The following is a 19,054-nucleotide window of genomic DNA, read 5'->3' as shown; positions in this document are numbered from 1 at the left end:
GTATCAAAAGAAATGCTTGGAATAGTGATGGATTGGTAGATGACATATACACAATGTATCCATTCTGCACAATCCCATTCTTTTTTACAGAATAGAAAGGCAGATTCAAAATGTGCAAGGTTTGCAATATTGACTTTCTGAAAGAGTCTTTTTGATAAATATCTCTGTCTATTATGAAGTATGAAAAGCAAATTGGTAGTAAATTAGTTATATAGACCTATACAATACAATGTGAAATGAACGCTGATTGCAGAATTAGATAATTAAAAGAGGTGATTTTAAATAAAAAAAGAAAGAGGGGGCAATAGGGATGTTTTTTAGGACAGTATTTATGAATATATGCCAACAACATCTGTGAAGTTTCTAACAATTCAAAATTTTACCTCAGAGGGCTGAAAGGGATACCCAAGGCTGAAAATAATATGATTTGAACAGATAAAGAAATATCTGACAAATACTGAAAATTTGATCAAAATCGAACAAGGAATAACAAAATTATGACCTTAAATACCCCTTATTTTGGTGAAACAGTTCTATGCATGTCTTCATGAATATTTAATGAGCAAATTAATGATGTCACATCTCCACAAAAAATGGATTAACATTATATTCATTGCTGCAAAGTAACATATACACATGTCTGAAAATATGAAATAATTATAATTTCACATAACTTTAGAAAAGGAAAGTGGGGATATGACATAATCAGCCCACCTAATTGATATTCATGACGATGTGCATTAAACTGTTTTCACAAAATATTGCTTAACTTTAAAATTCAATAACTTCCTTGATTTTGATGAAATTTTCAGAATTGTGTTTTGTGAATTTTACTCAATTTATTTATTAAATTTCAACCTGAAGTACCCCTTTAATGTTAACACTCATGTTGTTAACTTGGATCTTAAAAATAAATGATGCACAAAACTGGACAGCATAATCGAATGGAGTTTCAGTCCATTTTATTCAAGATAGTGTATGTGCTATGTTAACACTACTACAGATATTGAATTTGTAATGTGATGCCTGTACCACATTAACCGCCCATCAGTGGAAACGTCATAGGCTTACACACAAATCAATATCATGAATGATGAGGACCATTTTCATTTCTTTGAACATTTTGTTCACAAATTCTCCTGGTAGTCAAGTCAGTCAAAATGTATGAAATTAGTATTGTTACATTGGTGGTTGATAAACTTTCGATTGGTGTGTAATTTGTCAATTTTTGTATCCTTTATATTTAAAGAGGGAATATAGAATTAAACCAAGGCTATGGATTCCCTATTAATTGGCTTCATATCATTGTCCCTCTCAATTGCCTCATGTGGATATATTTGCCCCCTGTTTTCTCTATTTGTACTGTAATATATGTGTCCTAAAGAAAAGTGCCCTTGCCGATCAAACTGTAAGGCCTGCTTTAATTATTTCAATAGAATTTTCCACAACAAGCTCTTGATCCCATGTTTGCCTGATGGCAAAGTATATATTATGTGTAGGAGCAGTTCTGATAACCTTTGTGAAATCTGAGGCATTTGACACTTGTAACTAGACACAAGGCTCATATCTGCCTGGAGTGTTTCATTGGATTAGCGCAGTGAACACCTTGAGATGTGAAGAGAGTGAAAAGTATAATATTTGCATTTGCATTTTAAATCCAATTTGATACATATTATGATCATGCTGTCTTATCAGGGTAGACTCTCATGAGGAGAGGGTTGGTGATGCGCAGAGCTGCCAAGTTGTGAGAAAGTGACCTTTTGTTCACTTCTCATTCTGAAAATATATCAATAAATGCAGTTTAAAGATGCATATTATAATATTTTTAACTTATTACTTTGTATGAATTTGTTTTATACATGTATACCAGTATATTTTCTTTTGCATAATACATGTACCAGATTTACATGTACCGGTACATGTATGCATCATGAAAAGTATTTCCTGGTAGAACTTTAAATATGATGCATTCATTTTCCTCTCTTTTTTCATGAATTAATTATTGAAATTTAATTGTCTATTCCATTGACTTTCAGCTTGACTTTGTAGAGACTGAATGGGGAAATATCTTAGTTGCCATCCAAGGTGATCGTAACAAGCCTGCTATTCTCACCTACCACGATCTTGGATTAAATCGTAAGTTCTCCTCCCATGTTGTTGTTGTTGTTTTAGCTTATACATGAAACAAAGGTCCAAGGACCAAAATGAACACGTTTACAAAAAAGACAACATAATAGTAAATAAAATTAACAGTAACAACCAAAAACAGACTACTATATCTGGAAGATTATAAAATATGACAAAGGAAATAGGCAGCAAACAAAAATTTGGTTCTAATAGGTAGGTGATTTCAAGTGCAGTGTTGACCTTTTTGTGTTGGTGTTGTGTCAATTTTTAGATGAGCATCTATAACATAACATAAAATGAAAATGGTCCTTTAGAGTCACTCACTAGGTGTTGAGGTGTTAATATTGTGACCTGGGGGGTGTTTCACAAAGATTTAAGCATGACTTAAGTCGCACTTAAATGCCGACGCGTACATGATATGCAACGCGCGATCTTATTGATAGATACGCATTAGTGCGCGTCCTCATGACACGATCTGACCAATGCGGTCAAGCCTTTCATACCGTACGCAACTCGGTATTTAAGTGCGACTCTAAGTCATACTTAAATCTTTGTGAAACACCCCCCTGTATCATTTTTGCAAACTCAGAATAGGTTTTTGGAGCTAGGAGATGCAATCCACATTGTGCTTCCAATACCAACACCGGACTTGAAATCACCCATTGATTTAATACAGGATGCACATCAGGGGGCTGTAACACAAGTTGATTTGTACAATTGATTGCATACAATGACCAATATAATTGATTGCTAAAATCTGTCCTACAATCAAGCAATGGGTGTTGTGTTATGGGGCATGGAACTTGTGTGACTTAAAATTGCTTCCAAACTAACCAATTGGAGTGTCCAGTTGATAGAGATTAGAACTTGTGTCCCAACTGTGAGTTACTAATAATTATAATATTTGTTTTTATTCATGTAAAAGCTATTGTTGATATTACTGAATTACCTATCATTACTAAAAGAAGAGTATTTTGTTATTCATTTAGGTGTAAATATCATATCTGAATTATGTCGTAAAACTCAAACCAATACTTGAATTTATTTTTTTGGAAAATAAACAGTATACATATATATAATCTGATTTGGGTTAAATCAATATGCATATTTCCACATCGTAGTTATAAAAGTGCACATTCCTGTGGTTACTCATGAAATAAGAATTTGTCATTTTACACCTTGTTGTAAAGATAGATAATGATTGTTTCCTGGGTCCCTTCACTTCACTTTACAAAAAATAATTGGACAGGAAAACATGATTATAGCATGGGAGGAAGAGGAAAGATTAGTACCAGAGTTAAAGAAAGTGAGAGTTTCTTGTCTAGCCAAACAGACCACATGCCAGCCATTATATTGCATTGAACTTCAATATGGGATTGTTATTTAGTCAATAGTAGCATGTATGATTCAGTCAGCTTTAGAAAGTATGTAATGATAATTAAAAGTTACATTTAATTGGCTTGCTTTATATGGAAAATAGAGTTTAGTAAAGATTAAGAATTCTTGTATTGATAAAGAGCTGCAACACAGAATTAAACTTGTGTAAATTGATGAATATGAAAATCATGCTGAATGGCCATTTTGATTCATTATTTGACTTAATTTGATAATATGACCTTTAATTGGGAGTCGAATCAATTACCTGGTTTAAATGTAATAAAATTATGAATTTTGCATGGAATGTTTGTGCTTGTAGATAATATTTAAATTTATTTTTTAACTGTCAGATGAGATTTCCATTTCTACTGAAAATCTTTCAAATACCTTTCTCTGAATTTCCTGTAATTTGTAATTTTCCTACGATGCTTATCCAATATCTTATTGTTACTTCTTTTCCTTTCTTACTCCAGATGTGTCATGTTTCCAGGGTTTCTTCAACTTTCCTGACATGCAGCCAATCCTAAAACACTTCTGTGTCTATCACATCAATGCACCAGGCCAAGAACAAGGGGCAGCACAGCTACCAGAGAAGTATGCTCAACTTGAAAGTTATTGTTCAGCAGTGGGAACAGGCCTTATATTTTGATATATTTAGGGCATGGCAGCTTTTCAATTCTGTGGATTCACAAATCTGTTAGTTGCAGCCAGAGCGGACAGGCCAATTGCCTGACTTTGCGGACAACATCATGCGCAGGCAGCACACAGTGCTAGTGTAACGTGACTGTGATGCTTCAAAAATAAAAAAAATTGCAGGAATTCACCAAAAACAGTCTAAATTTTGCACAGAATTATGCAGGCAAATTTCTCTCCCACCTCCTGGACCCTAGTAAACAGCATATCTGGCCAAGCCGCATCGGCCAGCGCTGAATAATCGCATGCATGCGTGCTCTTTAGTACTTGAGCATGCAACAGATTTGTTCCCATGAGGCATTGTGAATTTTGGCATGTCCGCTGCAACCTATAGATGGCGCACCACATTGTGAATCCACCGAATTGGGCATATTTCTATATTACAGCACAAATGGAAACATGTGCACAACAAATCTCCTAATAGGCCAATGAGAGGGTCATCAAGGTCTAATAATGGGAAACGGCATTTGATGACCTTGGATTCATTCAAGCCCTGATCAGACTATGTTAATCAGTTTTACGCCGGTTTAGCCACTACTACTAATCGTAATCGGTTAACCTGTTGTGTAACAAAGCCTAGGTGATATGCAGAATTTAAAAGTTAAGAAAAAACACAGATTTATTTTTCAATGGTGTTATGGGATATTTAATTGAGATCTGATTTGATAACTCTTTGAATTCTGAAATCTCATTTATAATAATAATTGCCATATATGTTCTCTGATCAAAGGAGAGAAATGCTGAAAGAGATACATGAAGCTTTAAGAATATTCCACATTTGGAATCCAAAGATACATGTCGTATGGTTAAATAGATTTTCAATTTTAAATTTAAATAGATTTTCAATAGGTTATAGATTTTCACTTTTACTTTGAAAAATTGTTTTAGTAGGTCTTGTGTTATTTGTCTGTTTTCAGTTATATTGCTCTCCACACTTATTGAATTGTATATCTCTCTTCAGCTTTGAGTATCCAGACATGGACCACTTAGCAGAGACTCTTATCAGTGTACTCAATCACTTCAGGTTTGTAACAGTTTTCATTTCATTTTGACAATACATTATGCACAGGGGCAGATCCAGGATTTTTTTGAAGGGGGGGGCACATTCTATAGGAAAAATTTGATAAGCTTCCCCCCCCCATTGACAAGCCCCCCCAAAAAGTCTTCAATTTCAAGGGGGGGCACACTTCTGTTTTAAAGCCATTTTTACATTACAAATTTTAATTGTGCCTCTCAAAGGGGGGGGGGGCATGGGATGGCTGTGCCCCCTCCCCCACCGGATCCGCCTATGATTATGTGTATCGTCAGAGGGTCCTGGAGGCCAGTTTTACACAGAGGTGTGAGTGTTGATTATAATCAACAACAATTTGATAATGGATCGAAACCTATCTCTTCAGTATGCAGTTGAGATCAGGCTACAATTGATATTAAAATTAATTCCAGTGAAGAAAACAAAACTCTTTGTAATATGGGGCCCTGGGGGTCTAGCTGCAGGACAAGTGAGCAACTTTTACTGCAATCTTAGTAGTTTGAAAGGTCCACTGCAAATGATTACCCTTCAAAAGCCCTCATATTCATGATGTGTTTTTAAAAAAGAAAAAAGGAAACATATTGGGTTGAACATTGGTGCGTAGTCCCATACATGTATTTATGTGTTATTGCATGTTATTCTTGGCTCAATTTGATGAGCTCAGTTGATTTATTTTCATTTTTATGATTCAGTACATTCCCAATCACTTACAGGCAGATTCTTTCACGATTCATGACCGTCTATGAGCATAATCTTTGGATGTATTGGATGATAAAATTGTTGAATAAATGGCCAGGGGAAATGTTTGGTTTTCCCTTTTTGTTGCATACATTACCAAGTTTGTTAATTTAGGATTGATTATGAGCAATATGCTGGTAAAAGTGGTTTGTAATTCACTTATCCTTCCCATCTCTTTTTCTGTCATGCAGACTTAAGAAATTCATTGGTTTTGGGGTTGGTGCCGGTGCGAATATTTTGACAAGGTTTGAGGTAAGTTGAGAATGTTTTCCTTTTCTTTCTCTCAATAAAACAGTGGTTTGTTTTATAATACGATCAGGGAAGTGTCAAATGTATTCAAACACAGATTGTAATTCAATATATGGATCTTGTGTTGATGTAAGAAGAAGGAAAGATATTCAGTTTAACAAATTTCCCTTCTAAATAATAATCTTTTCCTTTTTACTATGACTTATGCACATAACAAGCCCAATGAGGGATGTACTTGATATTTTTTCCTTGTTACAATTGATTTTCTGCAAGATACAGGATAATTTATATGCAAATTTCCTGGACCTGATCATATACTAACATTTAACTTTAAAAAGTTGATATTCAGTCCAGAAAGAGGTAATGGAAAATAAGAAAAGCTACAATCTACCACCCCCCCCCCCCCAAAAAAAGGGAAAAAATGTACCTTATTGTCACAATGGTGGTACATGTTGCTGATTTCTATTTTAATGTTAATTTTTGAACAAATGCTTTCGAAATGATGGTGAGATTCTAAGATCTAAATACTAGGAGCGAGCATCCTCTAGTCATCAAAGAAAAGGACAAATTATTTAAGTGTTTGATAAATGATGAGTTTGTCTTCATTCTAATTGTGTCATTGCAGCTTGCTCACCCCGATTATGTAGAGGCACTCATGTTAGTGAACTGCGTGTCAACACAGTCAACATGGACGGAATGGATGCAACAAAAAGTAAGGATGTTGGGATTTATATTGAAAGGGGGAGCAAACTGACCAATGCTGTGTGTGGTCTCTCATTGTCTCAGTGTTATAAGCAGCTAGTCTTATCCTCTGAAATAACAATAATACAGAGAATTACATCAGCCTGAAATTCCATTTGAGAGAAACTAAAATGTTTTTTAGATGATAAATACCAGCTTCGCTTCAGTCTTGTTAACATGTTTATTGAAGTATGAATGTGATGAGTAATGGAAATAAGTGTGTTATTCATGTGGGCCTGTATTTCAAGACTACAGTCCTCAGAATGTTGCATTGTGGATTGGTTACCTGGCCAGATTTAATTGGTTGAAGACTTGAGATGGTGGTTAGTATTTGTTTTAATGCAGAAATCTATATTTTTTAAGGGCTTTCTTGTTTGTTGGGGTCAAAGTTCACTGTAGATCAAAGGCCAGAGGGTAACGAAACAGAGATGTACAATCTTGTTGCTTTATGATATAGTGCCCAAGTAGAAAGTTTGGGAAATGAGATTGGAAGGCAGGGGAGCGATGCAGAGAGAGGGGGGGGGGGGGTGAGTGAGGAGGGAAGGAGATGAAGAGAGGGTGGGGTGTATAGCTACTCCTTTTCACTCAAGCCCTAACCACTTATTTTTTGATATAGAATAGTGGGCCGACTGTCTGTCATTATGAGAAACTGATCACTTGGCATAGAATTGTATGGATAGGGGTACTGTGGACTTTCATCATGTAGTGTGAATCAGTGTGGATATTTTGTGAACAGTGGGTGTAAAGAAGTCATTGACAGATGAAAGCTGCCAGGGTCTAGATTTATTTATTAATGTCTGATTATTTTTGTCTCATTATTGCAGCTGTCGGCATACTACCTAAGAAAGAATGGCATGACAAACTACACACAAGAATACCTCCTGTGGCATTACTTTGGCAAGGTTTGTATTCGGACAAAAACAAAAAAATTCATGTAGTTTCCCCAACATAGCAACATTTTTATGCTTCAAGATATCGAAATAAAAACATTTTTTTATATGTATAAATTATGGTAGAATAAAGTTGATTTTATATTGAAAAAAAGGAATCTAAATTTATTTGAATGACCCAGCAGACACTCACCTTTGTCATATCCCATATAGAAGGAAAGAAATGTTGTTAAAACCAAATTCTCTCTTGTAACAAATTGATTTTAAATGTTAAAAGTCTAAATATCCATTTTACCCAGTGATTTTACCATCAAATTCAGGCCTTTAATGGACAATGCATGATATATTTTTTTTGTTGGATGTCTACGAGTGTCAAATTCTTCTCTGTCTCTCATTTGACAAATGTCAGAGACATGGCTTAGGTCATGTAAAAAAACCCAGCTTTTATTGTATAGCTGGATTTGCTAGATTTGTTAAAATAAAATTTGTTTATTTTTCATTGCTTTGTAAACTTTCTCCTTTGAGCATTATGTAAGTGATAATAAAGATACCCTTTTGCATTATATTTTTGAAACAGAGAACAATGGAAACACATCACGAGCTGGTAGCGCTCTTCAGAGAAAATCTTGCCAAGAATGTTAACCCTTTCAATCTCTCATTATTTGTCAACTCATACATAAGGTAAAGAACCATTTCATCATTTGTTATGTTCCATTTTTATACTTCCATTTACAAATTTTCCATTTTATTTTCATTTCAATTTCAATTGAATTTCAATATGAATATATCCAAATGCTCATCATGAATTATACAACTATTGGGTGGGTATTTCATCAATACTTAATTGAAGAATGTCAACCTCAGAAATCTAGCCCTGAATCTTTCATGCAGTATAATATATTCAATTATTATTACAAGTAATAAGGGATGAAAATGTGTGATTAAAAGGATATATGAGGTATCAATGCTTGGATTAACTTGCTGACAATTGGAGCTTGTAATGAGCTTACCTTAATATGTATTGCTGTTTGTTGATGAGCTTACTTTATAATACTTTCAGTATGTGTCATTGAGAATTCCATAATAAACTCATGAATTCCCATTTTCATTAAATTTGCAGTTGAAGAATTTTAATTATCAAATATTTTCAATAATATATTTATAGGGATCAAGTTGATGTATTGTTTTAAAATGATGGAGAGTTATTTGTTAGACTTATTCATATCTTTTTTATTGCTGATTTTCAGTTGACCTTTTAGCTAGTGCAGATTTAGACTGTTAAATGAATTCAGTATTTGAATTATACAGTGCTTATATTATGTCATATCTTTTATCTCACAATAGACGAACTGATCTGAAAATTCAGCGTGAGCTCGGTCCTACCAAGTCAAAGAATATTCGGAGTGTGAAAGCCCAGAGCATGCTCATTGTTGGGGCCAATTCACCGCATGTCAATGATTCGGTAGTGAAATTTAACACTTTTGCTCTTAAAATATCAGCTAAATAAATATTTTATGGGACAAATGTGTGATGAACAAGCCTTATACAAAGCTCCCCCTTATTCCGGCTCAGTTACATTTCATATTCAATTTTTTAAAGAAATATTTGTTTATAATTTGTTTCTTATTTTATTCATGCAAGCTTATGAATGACTGACTTTATCCCCACAGAATCATATTGTGGTTACAACTATCCAATATTACTGTTATCCCATGTATAAAATTATTCTAATCTTCTCCTTTCTTAATTTACAACATATAACATTTATTTATTTCATTACTTTTATATGTAATTTTGTTATAGCAATTGTTATTGTATATATTTTGTATTTTACCTTGTACAGAATTTCGCAATTCAGCCTTTGGCTGCGATGAAGATTTCTGAATAAACCATTTCAATTTCAATTACCAAGAGTTTTTTTGGGTATTTTTTGTAATTTCATACTTTTTTGTAAGAATAATGCAGGTTTTTACCCAAAACAAGGATTTTTGGCCAGAATACTTTTACATCACTCAAAATACTGAAATCCTCAAGAGGTTGGTATCCATACTTGTGTGATATATTTTAAACTGGTATGGTTCTTGTTTAACACAATTTGTTAGGTTTTTGGAAGAAGGTTTGTGTTTTTGATGATCGTTATCAGTGAGGACCTTCTTTCAGAATGTAATAATGGCCTATTGATTGAATTTATATTTGACTGTATTTGATTTGTAGGTTGAGATGAATGGTCGTATGGATCCTGCACGCAGCCAATGGTTCAAGATGTCAGACTGTGGTGGTATGATCTTAGAGGAACAGCCTGCTAAGCTCGCGGAATCCATCAGACTCTTCTTACAGGGACTGGGATACGGTGAGTAAGAGCGGCCATTTTAACGAAAATTGTTGGCACTGGGAAATTCTGATAGCTATCATAGAAAAAGCCAGGAACTTATGCCATTCTCTGCTGATCAAAATCAAGGAGAAGTGGTCAGGTGATCATATGAGCCCATTGGCCACCTGGGTAAAGAGAGGCAATGTAGATAAAATGCATTGCTTGATGATGTCATGTTCACGTTCAAAAGCATAAAATGCAGGTGGCCCGGCATGATTCAAACTCCCATTGCATTTCTGCTGATTGCAATGTCACTCTCTTCATCGTTCATACCAATTGAAAATATATATATATTGGCCAAATCCAATGTATTTTACACTCGTGAATTGAAAAAAGGGTTGACTCTATTCAAGTTTATGTTTACCAGGAGATTTTTTTTACTGAGGTCTGCATATTTCAAGTTTTGATGATTTAATGAATCCTTTTTGCCTTGCGCTATTCAAGACATAAAAGTCCTGTGTTGCATTATAAAGAGCTTTATGAAAACAGCCGGCACCAGACATCTTTTGCCATGTAAACGTTCAAGAACTATTCAATCAGTAACAGAGAAAAATAAGTGTATTGTGTATCATTATTATTGTTCATTAATGCTGAAGTCTTTTTGAAGTTCACAGTATTTCCCCTGCCATTGACATTTTTTCAGGGCACTTTTCAAAACTTTACTGCCTAAATCTACTACATTGGTTAAGCTTTAACAGTGCAATGAATGGCAATTTGTCAGTGCTCCCTTTTGAGTTTCCATGGCTCATTTGAGCATTTCGGGGGCTAAATTGCCCCGAGCATTCGCATATATTTTTTCCCCTGCACCAGATGGCACAGAAATGCTAGAATGTTTGCCTGTCATTTTAGAAGAATGCTGGCCCCATGTCATGCAGCAAGTAACTGAGTAGAACCTTGCACTTTTCTAAAGTTGCCAAACATTAAAAAAAAAGGCTACTTCATTTTCAGAATGCTCATAATACCCATGTATGACGAACTTGTCCATACCGTGTGTAGATCAATTTTGAAAGCACTTCAAGTAATTACAACTTACTATCTCTTTTTATGTGCCATGCAGAACATTGCATTGTTAATGATGAAGCAAGAGCCAGTGACTGAAATTCTTAAAAGGAATCATGTAACATTTTGATTTAGGATTTTTTTTAGATTTAGGGTACTTGCCATTATTGTGTGATTTTTTTTTCTTCTTTGAAGATGATGCAGTACTTTACAAAAAAAATGCAGCTCTTTTTACTTTTGTTGCATTTTAAGCCCTCTTCCAATCCTCAAATCATTTTCAAAAATTGCTTTGTTTCTCACATTACTTCTCTTAAAACCCATCCATGTTGCTTTTCCATGTTTTCTAACCTTTGTCTTTCATTTTTGAAAAAATAATGACATGTTTCTTTACCCCCTCACTTACTACATCATTTCTTGGAATGCATGGGACCATTAAGCAGTTCCTTGGGTGAAATCGTAAATACTTCAGTGTTCTCTCTGTCGTCAGTCCAAACTCAAAATGCATGGCTTAGCCATACGGAATGAAATCATTTCTTATCTTTTATTATATTTTTTGTTCTTTTTATTTGCGGTAGAGAATGCATACTTTCTGTGAGAGTAGTACTAGAAGAGTATAGTGTATTAGAAAGTTTTCACATGAGGCCTATTGGGTGAATTATATAAATGTGAAATCCCAAAGATATTAAGTAGAACATAGGAATATATGTAAATAAACATCTACTCCTGTCAAACTTGCATACCAGATATGTAGTTGATTTCCAAAGTTGTTGACAAAATTCTCCAGCACGTAGCTTTCAAAATCAGTAGGAACCATCCCTCTATTTAGTCTTCCTCAAAACCTTTAACCAATGGAATATTTTGAATTCATTCAAGTTTGTATGTTTCCTCTATCGTTATTGAAGAGTTCCAAAGTAGTGTGTTGTAAAATAAATACCAAAATTATTTTCAAACCTATAGACACCCCCCCCTTCTTGAAATCTTGAAAGAAACCCCCAATTTTCTATATCATACACCCTTTCTGCCAGGCTTGCACACTATCAAGCACAGAAGCATCTATCAATAAAAATACCCGTCCTGCAATTTATCCCCAATTCCACTTGCCGAGCTTACCGTAGCGTTTCCCTCCCTTTTTGTCGTGTCTATCTGACACATGTCTGTCCTTCCATTGTACAAGTGTGTGTTGCAAAAAAAAAAATTGCTAACCTTTGGTTTGATAAACTACAAGAGTTCTGTCATCCTATACAGTATAAAGTTGCTATTTCCATATTTTGGGGGGTATTTACTCTGTTGTACTTAGTGTAGCTATGAAATTCATAAACTTTAACGAGAAGTGGTTCCCTGTCTATATAGTACTGGTAGTTTGTCAGAAGTTTATTCCGTAACTATTAGTCTTTAGCTGTAGATGAATAAAAAGAAACTACTGGTGGGTCAAACATCGCCTGGTTCTTGTATTTTTTCATTAGCCTGAACAATGATAAGATATATATGTTAAATGTGATAATTGTACTCGTGGTTTCTTCATCAAGGAATTCAATGTCAAAAGCCAAGTGAATTTTCAAATTCCTTGTGGGTATACAGACATTACTCTCTTGTTCCCTTGGTTGTGGAAATATACATATGCCTTAGCAGTCAGGTTAAAACGGTCTAAAGAAACGATGGCCTGTAATAGATAATCCCAATGTCAAGTCATGTAATAATAGTGATATTTCTACCATTGTTGCATGCTTATAAAGGAGCATGATGACCAAAGAGAGAGAGTATAAAATTGTATCAAAACCTTGTCTTCTCTCCCGATATCTGTAGAATTTAACAATGTAATTTTGGCCCATTTCTTATTCTCTCCTATCTCTCTCTCTCTCCACTTTGATGGTTGTTCTCGATTGTATGATGGTAGTTGATCGTAAGTGTGAAGTAGACATTAGATAAGGACCTTGCCTATTTTGCCTGCCTTTCTGCCTGATAATTCTTAATCTTTTTTTAGTTGTTATGTTTCTTTTATTTATTGGCCTGCTTATGATTTGAGAGTGTTGCATTTTGTATATTGCATTCAGTCATTTATTGCATTGCTGAATTGTTGTTGTTATTCATGCATGTACTGTATGTTTATTACTTTTGGATGTTTTCATCTTGTTAAGATTGTTATTAACAGTTCAATTTCAGCATTATTTAACATCAGTCATGGTAGAGCTCCATGCTTATGCCGGAGTAATAAGATTTCATAGATGCAGGGTTGACATTTTCCTCCTTGAGAAGCAAGGAAAAAAATAATCATGGCCCCCTTTGCCCTCCCCCCCAAAAAAATAGAAAGAACTTAATAAAAAATGAATGAATGAATGATGAGTGGATGGATGTTTGGATGGATGGATTGGTGGATGGATGGATGTTTGGATGGATGAATGGATAGTTGGATAGATGGATGGATGGTTGGTTGGATGGATGGATAGTTGGATGGATGGATAGTTGGATAGATGGATGGATGGTTAGATGGATGGATAGTTGGATGGATGGATGGTTGGATGGATGGATAGTTGGATGGATGGATGGAGTAAGAAGAAAGTACTATCATCATCTTTGGTTTTTGACGTGTTTGAGATATCAAGGATTTTTTTTATCCCTGGAAACATTTTGCCTTCTCAATTTCTAACTCTTGCCTCAAAATTTTTGGCTTCTCATACCGATTTACAACTATTCTAACTACTATTTCTAAATATTCCATGAATAAAATAACTCTCAGTTGAAAGAACTGGGCTCCGTAACACAAAGGTTTGCAATCAATCGCTAAATATACCAATGACCAATCAAGATCATTGTTGCATGCGCACTCTGTTTAAAATACTGACCGGGAACCAATCAGCGCGGTTCTTTCATATTTGCAATTCACCGCTAACCTTTGTGTTACCGAGCCCTGGAGGCAATTGCACAGAAATCTGACACAAGGTGGAATAGAAAACAATCGGGATATTCACTTTCAGCTAGTGAACTTGTAAATGATATAACACATAGCCAACTGGAACTGAATGAACCTTGTAGGTAGCCTATGTGAGTGACAGAAATCAGAACACCACAAACACTCAAGATTTTTTTGTTTTATTTTTATTTTCTTGCTGAATACTAACCCAACAATAGTTAATGAATTTTAAATAATTTGGGAACTGCATGAACTCACATTTCATTATCGTCGCACCAAAATATGAATTTTACTGGTATTTGAATAAATAGAGAAAAATCAAACAAAACAAGCATTGCATTTAAAATGATATCAGTCAGATATAAATTATTTCAAAGTTTTTGTTTGAGTTTCGCTGATTTTTATAATTGATATTTTATAATCAATCAATGCAATAAATCTTAGAACTCGGCCCATGATCAATCGCTATTAAATCCTTTCATTACGGGGCCCAGGTCCCCTATTTGCATACCACCCATGATACATTCATGAGCATATCGCTGTTTTGTGGAATAGGCAAAAGAAAATTTGTTTTTTAATGTAACTTTCTTATTTTACAGTAACGTCCAAATTTCTTGAAATTTTCCTTGTTTTGTGTTTCTTTATTTTTTCAAATCCATTTTCAAAATTAACTTAAAGTTGTAGTGGACTCGACCATCAACATTTGATCACAAACCTTGCCCCAATGAAAAAAAAATAATGGGGGGATATTATCGTTTTATAAAGCCATAGCTCCTAAATTGTCTCTTGTGATATGGTATACTACAGCTGTATTAGCTATTGGTTGGTAATTTTGAAGCTATATTTTTGTAATTTTGAAGTCAAGTGGATACTGTCAGTGTTATGTGAACAGGAATATTGTATCCCTTTGTTATGCATTTGTTCAAATGGCAATGTTTGTCAACAAACCCCTCATGATGAAATTCAAGTATTTTTTAATGCATTTTAACTCCTAACAAATATTGTAGTGTATACAGCTACCTTCTAGTCCCTCTGGGCCTTCCAGCTTTGTGTGAATCTGTACTCAAACTCATGCCATTCAGGGGCCTTTTTCACAAAACCATCCAAAGTCAAAGTCCATTGACTTAATTATATAGTTTCATAAGATCATTTTTGTATGCTTTTAGAAGAACTGAAACTTGGTTTCGAGAAACAGGCCCCTTGCTATGATATTGTACCAACAGCGGTATAATCATGAAACAAAATTGCGTAATCCTGCTTTCAGATATTAAAGCATATTTGCTAGAGATGATTAAAATTCTCAACCCATTTTGTGTATTAATTGCCCCCCAAATGTGCCCTTTCTACTACCTTTTTCATAAACATCCCTGTCAAGATGTTAGAAGTATGTTTCCCAATAAAATGGAACCCATAGTCTGAGAATGAACCCAATCGTGTATCTTTATCCTACATTGTATTTATATTAGTTTATTCGATTGCTATATGTTTCAATTATTTAATTTGACATTTTAATATAGTATATTTTTGCCCTATGTTGTCTGGCATTATGCTGAATGTTACTAATCCATTTGCATGATAGTTTACTCCATTTATAATTTTGAATTGTGCATTTTAACTTGTGATTTTGGTTTATCAATGTAATGATAGAATGGAAGAATAATAAAAGAGACACACTTTGTTAGTTTTATCAGGGATTTTTTCGTTAAGTTTGCCTCAGTTATTAAAACAGAATTTGGATATTCATTTTTATTTTTGTTTTTCAAAATGACAATGGTTTCAATGAGACTCTATTTTAATAAAAGGTGAATGAATGGTTATGAAAGCCTGCAATATTGTGGGATATAGTGATTTTTATATCATACCCATCGAGGTTATAACAGTAAAAATACCAAGTTGAAAACAATACTTTACATGTGCAAATCAGCCAATTTGTAGAATTGGTGACTACATAAATAGGATATTAAAAAAAGAACAGTGCTATATCAGAGATGTGGTTAAGACACGATTCATGGCTAAGTTAAAGGTTATAATGATTATCATTCAAAGTTTCATATTTTTTAAGGGGGGGGGGCCAAAAGAAATACTCATTGTATTTCACATGTCTCTCCTTCTCCCCCTGCAGTGTTAAAGGTGCGAATCAACCGGCCAGCTCGGAGTATGGAACCCCCAGCCCCCACAAGCAAGACCGGCGCCCCAGAACCAGTGATGGTGTAACAGTGGTCGTCTGAGAGAGCAGATTCATCGGGTCAAGAAAGTCTGTCCAGCTCCGCTGTATGGGCTGCTGACAGATCCATCCAACTTCATCTCGTTTTTATTTCTTATTGCAACATTACTGATTACCTACTGTTTTATCAGAAACACACCATATCATGTTTGAAAAGTGCAGCCTTGGCTTATGATATTTTGGGAGGGAGAAAATCTTTACAAATTAACTTGAATATCATGGGATAAAACTTTTATAAACCTGAATATCATGGGATAAATTCTCAGATTTTTCCACCCAAAGTTAGCCCAAAGATGTAAACTAAGGTGTAACTTTGTACATCTTTGTCAGTAAAATCTTTCCTTTAAAGATATGACATTTGTAGGATAATTGAATTGAGAAGTAAGTTTATACCTTTCCCCAACTTTTTTCAGCATGGAACAAAATGTTTAAAAACTCGAATATTACCCTGTCAGATTTAATTGTCTTTCCATTTGTTAATCTCTTCTTTTTTTCATCTTTTCAAATATGCCTGTACAATCTAGTCATAAAATGAATTTTATAATTTGATCATGACTTTGTTTTTGTAGTAGTGGCCAGGCCAAATAAGCAATTGTTGCAGCTCTCATATCATTACTATGGAATTTATTCTTGTTATTTTATATTTTAAGCATGTTTCAGAAGTGGAATGCGTTTCTGTAGATGCAAATAAATCTGTTTCTACCTGTTTTATGTACCAAATATACATATATGTTGTTTTGTAATGTTTGTATGAAATTAATGTTTGTAAGAAGTAAAAGTTTTGTAAGATTTATGGAAAGATACTTTTTTGATAGGATGTTGTTTATTTTTTGAAAAATGGGAAAACAAACATCCAACTTTGTATTGTGCTGTTCAACAAGGTTTGCTGTCATGTTTTTTGTTGTGATTTAGTGTATAGGGAAGATTGAAACAAATATATATGCTAGCCATAGGGGAGTGCAACATAATAAAGGTAATTGTTCTGCAAAATAATAGAAGGGCAAATTCCACATCAAGAAAGAAAAATATTGTCACCTCACTTCATTTTCAAAGTAGTGATGATCAAAGTGAGAATAAAACCTAAATCCTTTTAATAAACAAAGTTTTTTTTTACCCAAATTCATGCCATTAAAATAATTATTGGTATACAAATGCACGTTTAATTGTATTACATCTTTGAAATGAGCTTTGTTTCTATTTAGAAAAGATGGTATTAAATTCTTGGTATTGTTATGATGATTTAGATGGCACAATTTTCTGGTAATTCCATTACAAAGGTTAAATACCACAATATCACGAATGTAAGAAGAAAATTGTTGGAACGAAAGAGTTGTTGTAATAGAATAGACATATTTTCTTTACATAAAAGGGATGAAAAGATACAAAACAGAGACATGGTCTGAGATCTTGGTCATGAAATTATATTTTCCTTATGAAACTGCCCAGAAGTGGAATTTGAAACCAAAGCTATCTTGATTTGTGAAAATCGTGCGAGTTTTGTTTGGAATGTATCACATTATTTTGTGAAATTGCTGGTGGTATAAAAAAAAAAGTGTGAAAAAAGAGCTTCCCCGTGTGTGCTTGATCAATTCATCCATGTTATTTGGATCCATTATGAAATCTGTAAATAACCAAATTCTCAATCTGAATTTCCATGATTATTTGTATATATTGATTATGGTATGATTTGTATACAGATTTGTATACAAAATTATTGTATGGGTTACAGGCAGCTTTCTTTACTTGATAGTGCAGATGTTCTGACTGCTTTTTTTTCATGCTGAATCGAAATTGAATTGAATTTTTTTTTCTTCTTATTTTTATGTAATTGTTTTTCATTTGAATCCTTTCTTCATTTTTGCATTTATCAAAAAAATTGGCAAAAATTGTATTCATATACTGCTTTGTGACCTCACAGTGTACAGTATACCATGTTGTATCCATATAGATCTATTTATCATTCTCACGTAAACTATGTATTCCATCTATTTTCAACTTACTATGGCGTATATGAGTGCATTCCTGTAGATACACCATATGAGTTGAACTACACCTAGTATAAAATCAATCTATTTATATATTCACAGAATGCCACATAGAATGTTACTATACAATATGAAACGAATGTATCACATCTGGTGCATGTTTATACCAGAGAGTAATTTACTATTGATTAGCCATACACTCCTTACAATTAATCTGTGCCGGCTGCACAGAAATGTTGTTAGCCTAACAGAGTGCTAACAGTAAGCCCAATCACATATTTCTGGTTGTGAGGTCAAAACATTTATTTCAATATGTAAGTAATGCATTGTTGTAACCTTAGGCATCGCTGCCACATTACCTATTTTAACAGGGCGTCTATTAGCGCATTGTTAGAGGTAATAACGTTTCTGTGCGGTCAGTACTGTTATATTACATGATAAAAAGAGCAACCTCTTTTGAAAATGAAAAATCTTTTCCCTTTGAAAATATTAAAAAGTATCAGTCCCAAATGCATGAATATCAGCTTGAAATGTCAATGTGGATATGCATGCATATACGTATTTGAAGAAAAAAAAATCTATGTCAAATCATATTTGTACTCCACTATTTTTAATGTTTGTACAAAGGCAGATAATGCCACTTGTACAGAAGGGATATATTTGCTATGTACCCAAATATGAACTTTGAACTGTGTGTCTATTTTACAACATCATGATGTATA

General features: G+C 34.0%; 1 protein-coding gene across 7 annotated transcripts in view; it reads left to right on the top strand.

Moving 5' to 3' along the window:
* The window catches only part of LOC121407819 (protein NDRG3-like), a 48,335-nt gene extending 29,523 nt beyond the window's left edge, over positions 1-18,812 (top strand). For 5 of the 7 annotated variants that reach the window (XM_041599047.1, XM_041599043.1, XM_041599042.1 and 2 more), the window contains 11 exons: positions 2,037-2,136; positions 3,978-4,098; positions 5,159-5,221; positions 6,157-6,217; positions 6,840-6,926; positions 7,780-7,857; positions 8,423-8,526; positions 9,190-9,307; positions 10,060-10,195; positions 11,656-11,671; positions 16,246-18,812. In XM_041599047.1, the coding sequence (XP_041454981.1) occupies positions 2,037-2,136; positions 3,978-4,098; positions 5,159-5,221; positions 6,157-6,217; positions 6,840-6,926; positions 7,780-7,857; positions 8,423-8,526; positions 9,190-9,307; positions 10,060-10,195; positions 11,656-11,671; positions 16,246-16,351 (990 nt within the window). In that variant the 3' untranslated portion in view covers positions 16,352-18,812. Of the gene's footprint in view, positions 1-2,036; positions 2,137-3,977; positions 4,099-5,158; positions 5,222-6,156; positions 6,218-6,839; positions 6,927-7,779; positions 7,858-8,422; positions 8,527-9,189; positions 9,308-10,059; positions 10,196-11,655; positions 11,672-13,109; positions 13,116-16,245 lie in introns of all 7 variants that reach the window. The other 2 variants (XM_041599044.1, XM_041599046.1) reach the window with 2 other exon arrangements.
* The last annotated feature ends 242 nt before the right edge of the window (positions 18,813-19,054 follow it).

Source organism: Lytechinus variegatus, chromosome 2 (genome assembly GCF_018143015.1).
Source record: "Lytechinus variegatus isolate NC3 chromosome 2, Lvar_3.0, whole genome shotgun sequence".
NCBI classification, from domain to species: domain Eukaryota; kingdom Metazoa; phylum Echinodermata; class Echinoidea; order Temnopleuroida; family Toxopneustidae; genus Lytechinus; species Lytechinus variegatus.
This window is presented reverse-complemented; position numbering and strand designations above follow the sequence as displayed.